Source organism: Botryllus schlosseri, chromosome 13, assembly GCF_051294905.1.
Source record: "Botryllus schlosseri isolate E-star chromosome 13, Bs_hap1, whole genome shotgun sequence".
Taxonomy (NCBI): Eukaryota; Metazoa; Chordata; class Ascidiacea; order Stolidobranchia; family Styelidae; genus Botryllus; species Botryllus schlosseri.
In genome coordinates, this window is record NC_137248.1 from 5,581,586 (window position 1) to 5,599,867 (window position 18,282).

The window sequence follows — 18,282 nt, forward strand, 5'->3', positions numbered from 1 at the left end:
GTATATGTCGCAAAAACGTCCTATTCCTATATCGAGTTGAAAATGTCAAATTTCAGTGACCAAATTTTCAAATATACAAACGTTTCAGACTGGACAAGGCAAATACAATGGCGGTCAGTGCAGCCGCAGCTGCAACGATAGCAAAGTCAGTCGAGGATTCCCCCGCACCAACAGTTGCTGCGGAATTCACTCCGAATCTGCCCCCGGAAGTTGTTCAGGAGGAATCGGTCATAAAAGTGAGATATATACTATACATATAGGCTACTCATGGCATTGAATAGAAATTTGAGTATTTGGATGTATCAAGACATTAGGAATATCTTAGTACTGGATTGTATGAATTTCATAGCATGGCCAAAAAGAGGAAATATTTCTGGGCCGCCGCGTATTTTATATATTGAACCGATATCACTGTCACTGGTTTGATGGAATGTCAAAGTGCGAATAATCCCAAATTTCGCGAGTGCTAATGCCTCTTCAAATCCCCTTGTCCTTCTGACATTTACAATACGCTATTCACTATTTTATGTACGTTATCCTGAGATCCTAAATAAGTTTGAAAACAACGAATCCGAGGACCTCGTTGAGATTAGGCCGTCAAATATTCTTATCAACAAGTGCTCTTGAGCAATAATGTTCTAAGGAACGCTCCGAATTGCCTCACACAAGCCTTTGGTGATTTGAAAATGTATGCTTTCTTGTATACTCTCTTTAAGTTCAATGTACCGGCTATGTTTCTAAATATATCTCTTTCGATATCAATGATGCTACTTCCTTTGCTTACAGTCATTAAATTGAGTGATGTTATCAAATGTTGCCTACAGGGGTAGCATACAATAGAAGATACATTGGTTTTGCAATCAATGCTGTGTGGGATATCATGGGTGGTAATGTGTCAACATTTGCGAAGAATACAGACCTCCTCGAATATATTTACTGTTGTGAAATAATTGCGATTTTCTCGTTTTATTTTATCATCAATGTGATTATAAATGTTAGAGAGAGAGAGAGTGTTTATTTTCATCGAACCAAAATAGTGGGGGGTGTTCCAGTGCTTTTCCAAACCTAAATTAATCCAAGTTGAAGGGAACAATGAAAAGTTTTGAAAAGTAGCCAAGTAAACAGCTTTGATCCCAAAAAAACATGATTCGCACATCTGTATTTCACGCTCAAACATCATTTTTCTTCTACACTGATGATTTTGGCGATGTCAATAGCCTTCATGCAACATTTTAGTCGATAAATGTTGTTTACATTGAATTATACTTCCATAGTAACTAATATGGAGTATAACCCGTGTGCAGCACTCTCACTTACATAAGTAACCCGTTACTATTTTCGTCCAAGTTGTTTAGATATTGTACGACATACTAGCTGGGCGAAGTCTAGCCTACAAACTTATCCAACAGAAATATGCACACTTGCACACGATTAGAAATTGGAAACTTGAAACTCAATACTTGACTTGAGAAATTCTGAAACGAATTATCATGACTCGAGTCAAGATGCGCGATGACCCGAAATTTCTTTTGACTCAAAGAGCTAATGACTTCTTTCAACCTGGTGTAGGAGTTATTTGCATGGTGCTTATAACAATTGTAATTTGAAGCATAGCAAAATATATAGAGAACGTCGAAGACAAATGTTTCATCTTCAAAAAAGTCCTACATGTTAGGCATTGGGCAGGGCAATTGGCACTTCGCACATTCAGCTAATTTGGTAGTGCTTAGTCACTGACCGCTGTCACGGTCCCATGACTGAAATAGAATTAATAGACAGAGTGTAATTGTTATCACATGTGTGGTATTTGCTGTAATATGCAACAATGTAAAGTAAATAGCACAAGACATCCGGGCATGACCCGAAGTATTATGAATATAGTAATTTCATAAGAAGCACCGTTTTGACCATATTCACATCCAGTTAAGACAAGGATTGCCAAGTATGTAAAGTGCTTTTCCCATGAATTCATTCCTCACTCATTTATAGGAAGACGTCTTCAATTCTGTGAAGATTGTGACTCTTAAAGGCTACGGGGATGATGGGGTGGATGTAAAAGCAGTTATGAAAAGCATTGAGTAAGTATTACAACTACGCGTGAATGATTATGATTATGGTTCTTTTGAGATGATCAAATTAATAGTGACAAGCAATATATGTAAAAATAATAAAGTGCAATCATTAACGAGCAGTGGTTCCCAACCTTTTTTTAGATACGCCCCCCTTTATGATAGTGAAAAATTTCGCGCCCCCCTTATCGTCATATCACAAAATCCAACCGGGATGCTAGCAACTCCAACAGATTTTTGATGGCATGGAAGGTTATAACTGTTGATGAGAGAATTAAAAAATATGAAATTCGGTGTATATATAGAGAAACACGCGTGAATTGGAGGTAAATCGCGAAAAGCGCGAAATTTTTTTTCAGTTGACCGTTTCTTCGCGCCCCCCTTCCGAGCTTTCACGCCGCCCCCAAGGGGGGCGCGCCCCCCAGGTTGGGAACCATTGTTAACGAGGATTAGACAGCAGGTCTGCATAAATAATCTTTCAAATGTATGTAAAATTGTGGAATTCCTTGTTGTAAATGTGTTATTGATACATGAGTAGTGAATACACAAGTTTCCCACAACCGAACAGATCATATTCTCTGGGCCATAACTAACTGATTGTTCAATCAGAAGCTACCTGCTCTTCAGTATTTTGTTTGTTATGAAGACTGTTGGTCAAGGCAATCATTGTGATTGTATATTAAATATCGGACGCAATGTAAAACTCTGCATGACTTCGGCACATGTTATTGAATTCCAGAGGTAGTCAGTGACTAAGTACTTCTACTTTTCAGAGTTCTCGAGTAGGTACTTCCACTCCCACTTTTTAAGCTTAAGCTAACTGTATATATAAAGCAGTTTGCATGTCTTTGCAAGTGAAATCGTCATGAAAACTTGGCGAATTAGCCCCGGTGTGGCAGTAACTGAAAATGATTTTGAAAATTGCACCTATATGTGGTGCCATTGGTGTCTGACGTTCGTTGCGAAAATGCACCCTACAATTTCCAAATTTCACTGCAGATATCTCTTTTTAACTGCAAGAAGTGTGCGACCCCTTGATCAAATATACTTTTTAAAATGTTGGTATTTTTAATACCTTCATTTTTACCTATACTTGAAGCAGTTTTGTCATATCTAGGAAATCGCCACTCTTACTAAGTAGAAAGTTGCGATTTTACTTCTACTTATGTCTCAACGTTGACTACTTTGACCACCTCTTTTGAATTCAATAATGAACGCTTCGGTTATTCAATCTCAGTACAGAGATGGCTACTAGCATGGACGTAAACGCCGTCAGAAAACGCATATCGATCATGGAAGAACTGAGCGAAATGGACCACCCCAACATATTGCGATATTACGGCAGTTACGTTACAGATGGTACTACGATTAAGTCCGTAATTTCGATGACAGTTGTCATACACTGATCCGTCGTTTCAGATTCAATCAACTATGCAGTAAAATTCGCAGAAAACGGAAATTTGAGAGATACGTTGCGAAACGGGACGTTGGACTCCCACGCCATGATGCTCATGATGGCGAATATCGGCAAGGGTCTGCAATATCTCCACGCCAAGTAAAGAATTCCCCGTCACGTGCCACTTATTTTTGTCGATTGTCCTTTTATGTTTTTACTAGGGCTGGGCACAATGATTCGTGTACTCGAATCTGAATTGAGTATTAATTTTAATGATTCGAGTCGTAAAAGACAATTTGTTCGAGTACTGAAATTATACGCTTCTCGCAACTGAAAATTAATTTATCAACGAGAATTATAGTTTCGATACTAAATTTTCACCGTTGAAGCCTTGAAACCGTGATTGGCGGTATCCGTAGCATACGAAACATATAGTACAAATCTACGAAGGTTACTGGACGTAGCACATTTCCGAAATAATGATGATTCTACAACTTAGTCACCAAGTGGAATGAATTCGGTATGGTCGAAAAAATACCAAAGTATCATTTTTGAGATGGATAACAGGCATTATTTTCTTTGTGGTAGCATATACGGTACATACCGTATTTGAACTTTGACGTATTACATTCTGTTATGACGTCATAATGAGTGATACTCGATTACTCGACTCGAATCATATTACGTGATTCAGAATCGAATCACTCAGGAACTCGATTTTGCCCAGTCTTAGTTTTTACCAATCCTCTCATTCAGTGTACAATGTACATGCCTCATCTTTACATTACCTTATAGGCCTAGGTGAGTGTCTGATTTTAAAGACTACTCTTAGTCGTTCGACACCTTCCTATCTTTTCATTGTATCGCAAACTTGTAGTGTATTGATCGGATAACATTGTTAATATTAAATAGAACTGAATTGAACACTGTAAAAGCGCATTGACAAATTCCCAGGATTTGGATTTGGTGCCAGTGTGGCGTTGTCCAAATACCAATTGTCCAAATACACGCTACTTGAGAGCTCTTCTAATATTAAGAGGATAGTTGAACTAATTTAATGCCGCAACGTATGATCGTTATAGTAGGGCTACAGTAAGAGTAATCATTCAATGACACTCTCCACTGCGTGTGTGAAATATCGTCGACACGACAGATTTCGCGTCATCGGGAGAGGCAGCTCATTATTCTTTTTCTGTACATCGGAGTAACCTTTTGTCGGTTGTTGATATACAATGTTCTTTCCAATTCTCTGCTGGTTGCTGACGATTACACCAGACGAATGTCAGCCGGAAATATTCAGTTTTTTTCAATATGAATAATTGAATATATTATCCAACTGAACCTTCAAGAAGCTCTTTTATCACATCCTCACATTCTGTTGATTTCAAGCCATCTATTTGCCTGGATTATTCGAATTTGTATGCCCATGACTTCATACTTAATATACGAAGTTCGAATTCTCTACTAGTTGCTGACCATTACGCCTGCAGATTGTCAGCCGAAAATATTGCTGTTTATTTCAAAACGAATATATTACTCAATCGTATATTGAACTTAATGAAGTATACAAGAATGACGTACTTCTATCGTTACCAATTTCTCTGTTGTGTTTGTTGGTGAGATGAATAAAAATATACGGCCTGACTGACTGAACAGAAATGAGGCTGGATTTGCGCTTCAGAATGATCTCCAACAGTTTTGATTTATCGATAACCTTGTTGCTTTGCTTCTTTGTCATTTAAATTGTTTCTTTTGACCTTAGGAATGTAACCCACGGCAATGTGTGGGCCAAAGCCATAATGCTCGATGATTCGAACACACCCATGTTGACGGATATCGACGGGAGTACCGAAGCGTCATCCGAGGTAAGCGATTTGTCAATTATTAATTATGCCTTGTTTGATTTGATCATAAATGCGAAACTGACGCAATGTTTTATCGCCGCGATTAATCTCTTCCAGTACAAAGATATCATGAGATGGCAGGCCGCAGAAGTTCTAAATCAAACAAGCGGAACCAACCCTGCAACTGACGTGTAGGTGTCGGTGCGCTCAAGGCGTGGGTTTGCGCAATGATTAATATCACTGTTTACACGTTTAGATGGTCGTTCGGCACGTTAATGTGGGAAATCGTATCGCAAGGGGCCACCCCATATGAGGGCGTCCCGCTAAAAGAGCTGTCCAGCACGGTGGACAGGGAACAACTGAAAAGGCCGAAGGGATGCTCTGAGAGCCTGTGAGATATCATGTTGATGATCTCTATGCAATCGGTGATATTATTTTGCCACAACAAACCTGTTTCCCATTCGACAATCCAGCAGATTACATGCATCAATACTGTTGGAGTATTTGGTTGTATTAAGATAATCATTCACATGTAAATTTTTTTCAGACTAGGCAGAGATTCTTCGGCTAACCTATTCTTCTTGGCCTCTTTTAGTACTGGGGTCGCACCATGCTATCCGGGGCCAGGGAATGTCAAACAGGTCGATAACGTCTCTGAACTTAATGGCTTAATCAACAAATGTCTGATTGAGGTTGACTCAAGATTCCCAGATTATGTGTTAAAGATATACATAAACTCCTGGCAGTGACTCAGATAACTATAACTTGCTATCACCTCCAAATAATTCGCTTGTCACCCCATTGTCCCATGGGAAACGGTTTAAAGATAAAACGTCGCTGAGAAATGCTCAAATTTGGAACAGATAACATCGTCTGACCTTCGACTCCTGTTCCTGACCTATTCCCTAATTCAGGACAATGCTAATGACCATAGACATCTTAATTGTGTCAGATATACAAAATATAATGTAATTTGCAATACCTCACAATCTGCTGCTGTGTGAAAAATGATTTTCTGCAGCAATAGAACCTCCAAATATCGACATAGTGACTTAGCTACAATGTTAAACACATGGCACGCGGCTGAGGGCGGCTCGTTTTCATTTACTTGAGATTTTCGTCAGGTTTAACATTATGGAAAAGTGCTGGGAGAAAGACACACGGAAACGGCCCGACATGTACGTCATCAACAGCAATCTTAGCGAAATCCTCTTGGAAGATTCTAATGTGAGTAATATTACAATTTTATCTGGCTAGGCACCCTACCATCACAGCACAATCATCGTGTTAATTCCAAGACAAGTATCCAAATACTAATTGCTACGATACAGCAGCACTATTTTATCATGATAAATCAAGGCACTGTTTGTCACGGATGATCTAATGCACAGAACTAAATATTTGACAGTGAAATTAACAAATATACTGCTTTGAACTATGTCTGAGAATATCTGTGATTTATGAATCATGGTACGCGTTATTAGCCTACCGTTTATTGTGATGACTTGATCTGGTGTGTAAAGGAAATTATACAATGATCACATGCATGCGCCCGGGAATATCCGAAATATGTTGACAAATTGATCGATTTTGTTCAACCAGAATCTAATCTCTTTCTCGACAAATTCCGCGGAAAAGAGGTCACCGAATTTCCGAAGGGATAATAAGGTTTGGCCGGTCGACGGCCCTGACATAAGAACGGATATTCCGCAATCGCTGCTGAGGTATCAGTGTGACCAGCGAGTGATACGATTTCTCAATAGCCTCTCCTTGCTGCGTTTATCTACTACACTAACAGTGGTTTCATGACGCACTCACACTGGATTCTTCCGTTGGAGTTACATGCATGTACTAGATGCGCACAGCACCGAACCGGGGTCGAACATATTTAGGAATCTAAAATATCGTTTACTCACTTCACGCCCTCTATCCTTTCCACAAACACGAAATATAATGCAACAGAGTTCGAAGGAATGCTTTGTCAACTTGCAACACGACGGTCCACTTCAGTTGCATGCAATATCGAAAATTGCAAATTGGAAAGTGAAGTTAGTATTGAAGCTCCCAAATGAAACATGACCTACCAATCAGCACATATTAATCACACTTGGCAATTGGATAATCACAAGGCCCAACGTGTTCAGACGCAGCCAAGTGTTAATAAATTTTCATTTTGTTGCAATACACGATTTCGCCGGCAGTTATGACACCGAAAGCCTTTGTCCTTACATCCCGTGTAAAAATACTCATCATTTTTACACAACCTTTAACAGTGCACTATACTTTTTCACAATACCGGCGATGTGATGCGATCCCCCTACATTAGGGTTGTTCAGAATTGACCGACTTTCAAAAAGTCTAGGTTTTCAGTCCGTTTCCCATGCCTTATACCTTAAAAACAAATTCTGGCTACTTTTTTTTGTAATTCATCCCCTGCATCCGTGTGCACATTGCCGTTTTTTCATGCACCCAAAAAATTCTTCGGAATTAGGGGATTCCCCCGTTGTGAGTGACTCGACAGGAATTGCAGGTGCTCTCATTGACGTGAAGCGTATGTGCTAGCGTTGTTGACGCGCTAGGCATGCCAGTGAAATGGGAATCATTGATTAGTCAGGTGTTTTGCTGCTTTGTTGTTGAAGAACTGTGTTTGCGATTGACGTGCAGGACTTGCCCGGTGGCTTTTTGACTCACGCTGTTAGCGAGTCTAGCGCAGGATTAGTGATTATAGTATTGTAGCAGTATTGCGTTATTCGATCTAATGGACCTGATACTCTTTCCTGCCTACTGGAATAGAAAACAAAGCTTGTAAATGTATTTTTCAGTGACTGTGCAAAACAGCCAATCGGTTGCTCAGATTTTTATGTTAGTTCCTAAGAAAGCAATGTACGGGTAGGAGTATTTCCAATTTAGGAATATTTATCTTCCAGAATCAATAACTTGATCTAATCCGGCTACTCTTGCACAAGTTGTGCAGTACGGTATGTGTTTGACCTGAGAGAACTGAAATGTTTCCAACTAATCTTTGTTGCTTGATTGAGTTGATGTATATTTATTTTTCTAGGATTGGCTCTAGTGCGAAATGTCTGAAAAAAAAAACTGTCATCTAGTGCAATAGTATCAAAGAAAACTAGAAGATCACGGTCGCAGACACAACGTTTCGTAGTTGGGCCATCTGAGGAAACATTACAAGATCAAAGCAGAAGCAGCCTACTGTTAGGTGTAACACATACTGCATAACTTTCCTAAGAGAGCATTCATATGCGAAAAATGAACCAGTAAAGTTACACATCCTGGACGTAGGAGATGAACTAATACGTTTTTGGTTCCTGGCTGCCACAAAGACCATCACGCAAGTCAATGCCATTGAAAGATTAGAGACAGTGTGAAAACAGAAAACAAATGGCTGTCACTAAAGGAATCTGCAGGCCAGCAATATGTATCAAGAAAATAAAGCGACTTTGAAGCCAAGCCGAGTAAGCTATAGGCATAGGAGCCCCTGACGCGATGGCGACAATTGAAGCAAGTACACTTCTTTCCCGCGAATACATAACATTTTATCAGGATCAAAGGGGTCCGTGATTAGCAACGATTGGTGGCAAAGATACCGTGTTGAAAGTGAAAATCATGTAACAAAAAAGACGTACCATGAGTGTGAGAGAGTGCACCAGAATCAAGTGGTGAAGGTGAATTTACAGAGAGCTCATCTATATCTACGCAGATAGCTGACACTTCCCACAGCACTGATTTTGAAGTGGCACAGACGACATCTGGTCATTCCTTTAAATTTGTGACTCTAAAAGCGCCTGTAAGCCTATACAACGACAAAGACCTATGCCAGGTTTTTGATCGCTTGAAAGTCAGCGATAATGCTGCTACCATGATAACTGCAGCACTGATTAAAGCTTGCGATGGTGACTCTAATGACTTTCATCTTTCAAGATCTGGAACCTATCGACGACGCATTGCAAATCGTTTTAAAATTTCTGAGTCTATTTTTGAAAAAATAGCAAACGATCCACCAAAGCACATTGCATTGCACTGGGATGCAAAGCTCACTAGAAGTCGTTTCGGAGGGAAATTTGAGGCCTCGGCAGTGCTGGCACAGAGTCTGCATATTCCAACGCATTTGAGAAAGGCAAACTTCTTGGCAATCGAACTCTGGAGAGTGCTACAGGAAAAGCACAGGCTGATCTGTCATTTGAACTGCTGGAACTTTATAATTTAACAAATAATGTCATAGCACTTGTGTTTGACACAACACCCTCAAACAATGGAAAAAATAAAGGTGCGGTTCTGTTACTTGAAGAATTGATAAACAGGAAAGTTTTCTACTTTCTACTTCTGCTAGTCGCCATCATATACATGAACTAGTCATCCGGGGAGGTCTGGAAGTGAAGTGTGTTTGGATCTGCGACCACAGGCCCTGAAAACACAGATTTTAATACCTTCCAAGAAGTGGAAAGATATTGATCAATTAAGAAGCTCTAAAACACTTCAGTTTGATGAATGCAGCTGGTTGGCGATCAAAGCTGATGAAGCTAAGCAAGAAATAATTCCACTGATGAAGCCATATAATGGAAAGCAGAAAGAAGTCTTGATAAGAAATGACTACAGAGAATGTGCAACAGGCACCTTGGCGATTGCAGCTTCCCAATATATTGATAATCGTTTTCGCAAGCCTGGTGCTACTAATAGCACTGGATGGATGAGTCAAGTGCTGTACTGTCAAAAATGTTCATGTGGAGAGAGCAAATGGGCTATTCTGAAGAGTTCATTAGAAAGTTGCCCTGTTTTATTATCCAGCTTGGTTGAAAACTGGTAATGCATGTGAAGCACAGTATATTGATCTCAAATTCCTTCATGGCATGACAGACTTTTCATTGTGCCATTTCACAGTTGCTGATGTGGCATATAAAAAGATGCGAGAACATCATTGGCATCTCACCGAGGAAACGGTGGTATCAACAATGTTCTCGGCTAAACCAAAGATTCCTGACAAAGTGAAGGAAGCGATGGCTGCTAAATTGCTGCAAATGCCAATCCTTGAACAATTTCGCAGAGGCAGGCTATACCTCTGAGTCTAATCTCTGACTCTGTCTCTGAGTCAATGAGTATGGTTGCTTTAATTGAAGCGAAATCATGGTTTCTATTCAATGCTATACATGTCGAACATGATTGGTTTAGTCTTCCAGTTTCGGAATGGCATCCGCTTACTGATTCGCATTTCGTGACTGCTCAAGAATTTGTGAGTAGCGTTGAAATAGTTAACGGCGCAGCAGAGCGTTTGGTGAAATTGAATACCGACTTTGATGCTTTCAAAACAGATGACAAAGAACAGCGAGCGAGCCTCTTACAAGCCGTGGAAGATCACGAAACAGATATGCCGAATTCTCTAAAGCAACCATTTCATCCGGACCTGATTTAAGTAGTATTTGCCAAGTTGATCTGTTTCTTTGCCTTTTTGTTTCGTTTCCTTTGAACAATGTGATGTTTATAATGTGGCTGTGAGTGAATGATAATTTACAGTAGTATTCTTGCACGTGGTGATCGCGGCAATTGATGAACAATCTCGGGTAGGGTTGAGGAGTGTAGGACAGGTGATCCAACAAAATGACTATCAGTTTTAAGGCAGTTTTGAGGAGTTCTAAGGCAGTGTGGTACATGAAAATGGTGTTCTGAACTGACAATACTTTCTACAGTGAGGTTATGTAGCACTCCAACCGCAATAGCTACATAAAACCAGCTTATATATGACGTTTTACTAGCCTAGTCCGAATAGCGACACTCATATTTTAGGGGAATCCCCTATTTTTAGCCGATATTCTTCCAGCTCAATGTGCACACGGATGCAAGGGATGAATTACGAAAAAAAGTACCTAGAATATGTTTTTATGGTATAAGGCATGGGAATCGGACTGAAAACCACGACATTTTGAAAGTCGGTCAATTCTGAACAACCCTACCCTACATATATTATATAGACTATTCGTGCAAAAACTCAGAGCTAAAAATCAAGCTATAGTGTAGCAAGCCTGTGTTCGGAGTCATCAATCATCCCAGCTATTTTCCTAATTTTTCAGTACGTTAGAGCATTTGAAGATGTCGCGTTAATCTTGGTAATTGGTTTGATATAATGTATTCCCGAGTGCATGTTTAGTTGTTTACGTATCAGGATTTTTTTCGAGCAAGCACACTGTGTCATTGTGATGCTTTATGGGGGGAAATGTATCGTATAAGCCAGGGGTCACCAACACGCGTCCCGTAGTCAGATTTCAGAAGTAAAGCTTATTGAAATGCTGAAATTGATTTCAGTTGCAAAGTATCGTTGTTGTCGTTTCAAAATAAACATTCTCGTGTGCCCAACATCACTATTCCTCACTTTCTGAAACGGCTTCTGCGATGGCAACAGCATTCCATCAAGGTAGAATCAGCTGATATGTATAGGCATATTGCCGTGACGTGCAATGTCCCAGAAACTGCCGAGGCCGAGGCCCTTCAAGATCAAGATTAACGAGGATATAGTCTTTCAGCTAGTACAGTGTCTAGTCTCGATATCAATTACTCAAGTCGTTGCGAAGCGTTGTCGGGTATCGTACGCAGCTCATAGTTCAAAATAAAATGAAATTGATCATAATGATATTTTTGTTGATATATATTTGTTGTATTTGTATTTCTTTAATAAAGATTACTGCTTCTATGGTAACTATGCCCATCGCCCACGTCTGAGACCACAGCGTTGTAATGACGTACAGATTTAAAGACGCGTTTGCCAAAACAGTGGCCCATTTTGTTTCGATATTGCACTCTTGCGGCCCGTCGCATCTACAAAATTTGAAAAGTGGCCAGCGACCCGATTTGTGTTGGCGACCCTCGGTATAAGCTAACTCCGCGATTTCCTAATAATACAATGTAATGCCGGTGACATATTTTGTGATACCACGTTCTTTCCAAGTCTCTACTAGTTGCTGATGATTGCCGCTGACGAATGTCAGCCGAAGATATTCGGGTTTATTCAAATATGAATATAATATTCAATTTCAACATTGTAAATGTATGTATTGAATTGAAACCGAGGCGTTAATCGTAGTCTGAATATGTGATTTAGCTGCAATATGTTTGTTTGCAACAATATAGTTCTACCGCATTGTCAGAAGCAAATCTGTTACCGACACAAGCTGAAACTCATTACGCACAATGCATGACCTGGCATGTCGTAGGGCGTACTGTATTCAGAGGCAACCCACTGATTATAATCTTTCATTGCTACAGGAGCACATCCGAATGAACGATAACCGAGGATCTATTTCGAGCAAAGAGGACGTGTCTGATATACATAATGAACTGTCGGACAGCGAAGATCTTACTGCCTTTTAAAATGCAGCGATGTCATTCAATTATTCGTTTACCTATCCTTAATCTTACCAGAATTAATGTGATCGCTATGTTATTCATTTCTAATGCTCGACTAGTGGCGAACCCTTGGGGCCGCATAAATTTTGTCTCCCTCCAATATTTTAGTTTATAATACGTTAAGATGTCGTATTCTTTTGCTGCATCGCAATTTATACATAACGTCAATCGATCATTGAGTGATTTTGGCTATTTTGTAATATTCATTCTGGCCATGCTACCCGTTGAGACAGGTTCGACATGATAGTTATGTCCACAAGCTAGTAACATGACATTCATGTACCTCAAGACATCTTCATCATTAACAGTTCCTAACAGAATTATCGTTGTGTGGTTGGTTGTGATGCTTGGTGATCCCCTGTCATCTGCGCCATCGCATGGCAAGATCGTGACCACACAGTGGACCAACAACACAAATTCGTGATCTCCAAATGAGCGCCTTGATCACTCTGTAGTATTTTCTACAAAGCCAATGTGGTCGTATTTGCGAGGTCACTTTAGGGAACCTCCGATTTGTAAGCCTAACTCTTTTGTAGATATTAGTTTTAACTGAGTGCCATGCAAAGAAGCTGCCGTTCCAAGCCTATTTAATTGAACGTGACTGTGATCACTGATCATAACCTATGTTCGCTGAAATGTACATACTGAATTTACCGTGTATGCCAGTAAATTATTTATGGATACTGTCCGATAAATGAAAGTGTGCGCATTCGTGATAATGAATTTTTCTCGTTACGTTGTATACTTCTATAAGCACTGCATGGGCCCATCAGGATTCGTACCCATTTGACATATTTTCAATTAATTAATTATTATGTTCCAGAACTCTTCATTACGATACGGACTGCTTGTTCCTGTGATCTTTTGTTCAATAATAGCAATGATTTCATTTTGTGTATCGCGGGTCATCGCTGTGCAGTTAGTCGAAAGATCACATGGTCGTAAAATAATGTTGTGGAAGTGAGTTTTGAGATTGCGTCAAACATCGCATTGAAGTAAGCCGTCCTCAAAATGGGAAAGTACCAAATTTGACAGCTTTGCAGGAGGCGAAATGAGCCGTTATGTAGGTTTCAAACCCCAAGGACATAAAAACGTATGCATGATCGATTGAATGGTGAAGAAAGAAACGAAACAAGCATACAGTCAACAAATCGTAAACTCTTATGGGTTATACACAGAGGTGGTCAAAGTAGTCAAGAAAGCTACTCAAGTAGAAGTAGCGACGAAAAAAATCTACTCAAGTACGAGTAGAAGTAGGCCTACTTCTTTCATAAACAACCTAAAACTACTTGAAGTAGAATTAGAATTGACTGACTTTAAATCTACTCAAGTATAAGTAAGTAGTTGTGAAAACAATCGTTATTCGTTCGCATGGATTTTTAAAAGGTGCAAATTGAACTGTGCGAAAGGTGCCGAGCTAGATTTATATTGATGCTTTTTTTTTGTTTGTTTTTGGGGTATCCATGGTGTTTGTCGACTACTATGGTCATTTACACCAGGCCGATATTCTTCTTATTTTCCGTAACTGCCGACTTATAGCACGGCCCACCTCTAGGCTTTTGTAAGACACCGCTGACGCGGATGAGGTGGCGAGGAGGAGCCTAGGTAAACCTCCAACACTTAGGTATCGGAAGTCGGACTCGAACCCGCACCCATTGGTGTTGCAGCCGCGGATTATACCACTGCGCTGTCTCGCCACCCTTATATTGATGCATACCAGGAGATATTCAATTTCCGACAGCATAAGCATTCGTCCGGATTATGGGAGGAAAATGATAGTATATCGATATGGAAAGGCGATACTATAGTCCTCTGTTTACTCGAACAGGCCGTTCTAGAAAATAATATGGTATGGCGCCCTCCCCCATATTATAAGGCCCGTGGTTAAGTCGAAGAGCAATACGTAGAAGCTGTATAGGATACGGTGTGAACGCTTTGCGCAATTAATAAACGTGAATAGAAAATATGGTAGATCGTAAAAATGCCATATTGTGTACCTTTATTTCCGGAAATTAAACGCAATACTACACTTTATTTTATACTTCAACATGTATGTTATCCAGACAAAAGAACTGATATTGATTGGAGCTCAAAGTGTATGATGCTGGGAATTGGAATTGGAATATAAAGTTTCAAAGGTGGTATGCTAAAACAGCTCTAAAACTAAAAAAAAGTCACTTTTCTAGATTAGGACACGCCATGGACTGCTAGATTACGATATGATAAATAAATGCTACATTGCGAAGCATCAGTTTCAAATGTTATAATGATGAGCTATATATTCTGTGGTGAAATATTCCATATGGGCAAAGGGCGACAATACGATGTGAACGGAACCACGCCAACCCGCTACCCAAATTATATTCACCGATATACTTTCGTAAATCATACTGGTTACTCCGTATCCACAGAGCGCAAAGTGCGACGAAAATTTTGGGCTTTACTCAACTTTTATGAAAATTAAATGTTGATACTCCGTGAAAACAGCCCCGACATTCCTCAGGCTATCTTCCTGATTAAACTACTTCTACTTGACTAACTGAAAATAGCGAAAAGTAAGTAGCCTAAGCAGATCACAAAAAATTACGAAGTAGAAGTAGCGAAAATCAGATCTACTTGAGTAAGTACCAGAAGTAGAGGAAAACTACTTGAGTACTTCGAAAAAATAGAAGTACTTCGTTACTGACCACCTCTAATTATACAATGGAAAATTTCGAGTATCTCATGCCCTAATAATTTTAGAAAAATTGTGCATAAATGCAACTTTTATTGAAATGCGATGCGATGTAGGAGGATGCCGAAACGACCAGTTGCGGTCTCTTAATCTGACAACCCTTTTGCCTTTAGTACCCAGTATGTCACAGTTTATTCGATGTTCATCTTTATCCGGCGGTCCTTTGTAGACGCTCTTGAGATCCGATTTCTTTTGAGTGACCATTAACTCAACATTACGACACCATGCAGAAACTGGGTTCAAAATCTCCAAAAAAATACAAAATTCGATGTTTTGTTTTTCTGATTAAATCAAGCGTCCAATTCTCCGCATATTTGAATTGAGACATTTAACTTAAATGTATTGAGGAGCAGACAGGAAAGTTACCACGGAACAGGGCAGTTAGCGTAGTGGTGACGATATGCGCCAGGGTAAGATTCCGCGTCAGAGGTTCATCTGGGCTCCTCTCCCCTCCCAAACGTCGCTGTTCTTACTTCGACAAAAAGACCAGAAAAACACCCGTTGTAACGCACTCACGAGGAATGGAAAGAGCAAGAAAGAGCCGCCGAATAGATGTTAACATCGAAAAAGAACCGTGACATCGGGCACTTGAGCCGAGCGAGATAGTGTAATGGTTATGCGTCCGGCTTCTCGAGCGGTAGGTCGTGGGTTCGGTCCCCGGCCGGGTCATACCAAAGACTCGAAAATTGGTATCCGCAGCAATCCTGCTAGGCGCTCAGCAATCACGGATAGCATGGAGGAGAAAAAAACGGGGGCGCAGACTAGATGACCTCATGGGGCCGTATCGCAACTCCGTCGCCAAAGCATCTCGATGGTGCAGGCGAAAAAAAATATCATATCTCTCTCTCTAACTTGACTAGGTCGAGGTGGATGCCAATTTAAGAGACCTCAACTGGTCGCTCGGCATCCTCCTATCTGTTCATTACATCGCATTGTACGTTGTGATTACTGATAGACGGTAAAATAAAATAATCGAACAGTTATTAAAATAAAGATACGTGACAAGGACGCAGAGGTGTGTTGGGATTATGCGTATATTATGTTGAGGTGAAGAGTAAGTAGCCTACCTTTCTCCAATGGCCGTAAAGTTACACAGTTGAATTGTTACGATTATTTTATTGGTGATTTCTAGTTTCAGGTAAAAATATATCCCATTTTTCACAACAGCCAAAGTCATCTCATATGCATTTCGGAAACACATAACGTGTTACTCCCTGATAGAGGATTTCATAGCAAAAGCTCCACGCCGAGAGAAAAGCCCGCTTTCGTACCGTATCCCAGTGTAGCCCGCTTCCGTATCCGGTAGCTGTCGCTGTATAATAACGAGAATTAGCGAAAGCCGTGAGAAAATGTTGATGTGGAAAGCCAGACTACACAGACAACAGCGGCAGATACGACAAGACAAAACAGGCGGAGGTTTAGATTACACTCGGAGGGCGGTTGACAGGGAGCAGTAACTATAGAGATTATTAGTACGTAGATGTCCAACTATTATGATCTAACGATTAGGATAAAAAGGGAGAGGACACGAACCGATTTGTGACAAGACATGTCAGAAAAATGTGCCATTAAATATTAATGAAAGATTCGCCAATGCGGCTTCTGCCGGCAATTTCTAATCCCTGCCTGGCTGAAATAGATCGATGAGCAAAAGTGCAAATTAAAAAACAACGATTTTACGATTGAAGCACAATTTACTTATTACAACTGGTAAAGCGTTTGCTTGTCTGAACTGTCGCAAGTCGGCTGACTCGATTTATTTAATTGCCATGCATACCACGTGTGCCGCATGCGTGACGTTGCGATTGTTTGGATTTCGCAATAATCGTGTGATGACGTTGCTGTCTCGCCTGAATATGGTGCTTTGATTACGTAAGGAACAATGGCAGCTTTCGTTGCTAGGACCCGAGGGTTTTTATCACGCAATCAATGACGAAAGCTCTGTCGTAATCAAGGTCGAATGACGGCTTAGACATGCAGGATTCTTATCGACGTAATAGTAAATCGCTAATGCGTCGTTACGGTGATCTATAACATTGCATTGAGTCAATTAACTTGCGGCTGTTATACCCATCGATTGTATCAATCGGATTAGCGCTAAATAGTACTGAGGACAGATGGCGGCTTTCTTCAAGTAAAATTTATGCGGGCAACGTGTATTGCAATACGAAAGCCGCTTTCGCGCGAGTCTGCTTCAGTTTCAGATGTTCAGTCATTTATACCACGCAGACTTCACTATTGATAGTCAGATAGACAACAGCGTGAATTACAATGTAGAACAACAGATGGACACATCTGAATGCGATCAATAAATTGAAATGCGAAATCGGGGACTGATATCTGCTAGAAGTTAAGTAAAGCTGACAGCTTAACACAGTCTTTTAAACTGTTTATTATGATGGTGCAAGCAATTGGCATCTGATATAGCTGGGCCTACCAGTACAGTTTCCACAAATTAACTGTATCATTGATTTTGGCATATTGCCCTTGACATTACACTGTATTACAGTAAAGGAACCAGTCCTTGCTTCATATGGTAGACCGTGACACCATTTAAAATTATTGATACAAGGACAAGCCCACATTATAGCAGACTTGAAATTATTCTCAGTAACTTACTGAATGTAATGAATTGTGTGCGAGCCACACTACAGGCCAATAGCAGCTAATTTTGCCAAACGATTAAGAAGAAATAGGACCTTAAAACAATACAGACGAATAGCAGATTGTCGATCTTTCAAGCTCTATATTGTATTAACATTCAAGTAAGCATTCTTAAAGCCAGATGGCTTGCATAAGATACCCACATAAAGAAGTTTTTACACATAG

The 18,282-nt window shown here is 40.1% G+C and overlaps 2 protein-coding genes across 35 annotated transcripts in view; both read left to right on the forward strand.

Moving 5' to 3' along the window:
* The window catches only part of LOC145454077 (uncharacterized), an 80,887-nt gene extending 67,281 nt beyond the window's left edge, over window positions 1-13,606 (forward strand). For 33 of the 34 annotated variants that reach the window (XM_080332071.1, XM_080332089.1, XM_080332098.1 and 30 more), the window contains 10 exons: window positions 89-236; window positions 1,990-2,078; window positions 3,307-3,428; window positions 3,489-3,624; window positions 5,228-5,330; window positions 5,427-5,500; window positions 5,566-5,700; window positions 6,434-6,536; window positions 6,912-7,033; window positions 12,579-13,606. In XM_080332071.1, the coding sequence (XP_080188197.1) occupies window positions 89-236; window positions 1,990-2,078; window positions 3,307-3,428; window positions 3,489-3,624; window positions 5,228-5,330; window positions 5,427-5,500; window positions 5,566-5,700; window positions 6,434-6,536; window positions 6,912-7,033; window positions 12,579-12,594 (1,048 nt within the window). In that variant the 3' untranslated portion in view covers window positions 12,595-13,606. The remainder of the gene's footprint in view (window positions 1-88; window positions 237-1,989; window positions 2,079-3,306; window positions 3,429-3,488; window positions 3,625-5,227; window positions 5,331-5,426; window positions 5,501-5,565; window positions 5,701-6,433; window positions 6,537-6,911; window positions 7,034-12,578) is intronic. The other variant, XM_080332073.1, reaches the window with a different exon arrangement.
* Window positions 5,806-18,282, forward strand: part of LOC145454076 (uncharacterized) — a 29,082-nt gene continuing 16,605 nt past the window's right edge. The window contains exon 1 of the mRNA XM_080332069.1: window positions 5,806-5,825. The gene's annotated coding sequence lies outside the window, so the exon portion shown is untranslated. The remainder of the gene's footprint in view (window positions 5,826-18,282) is intronic.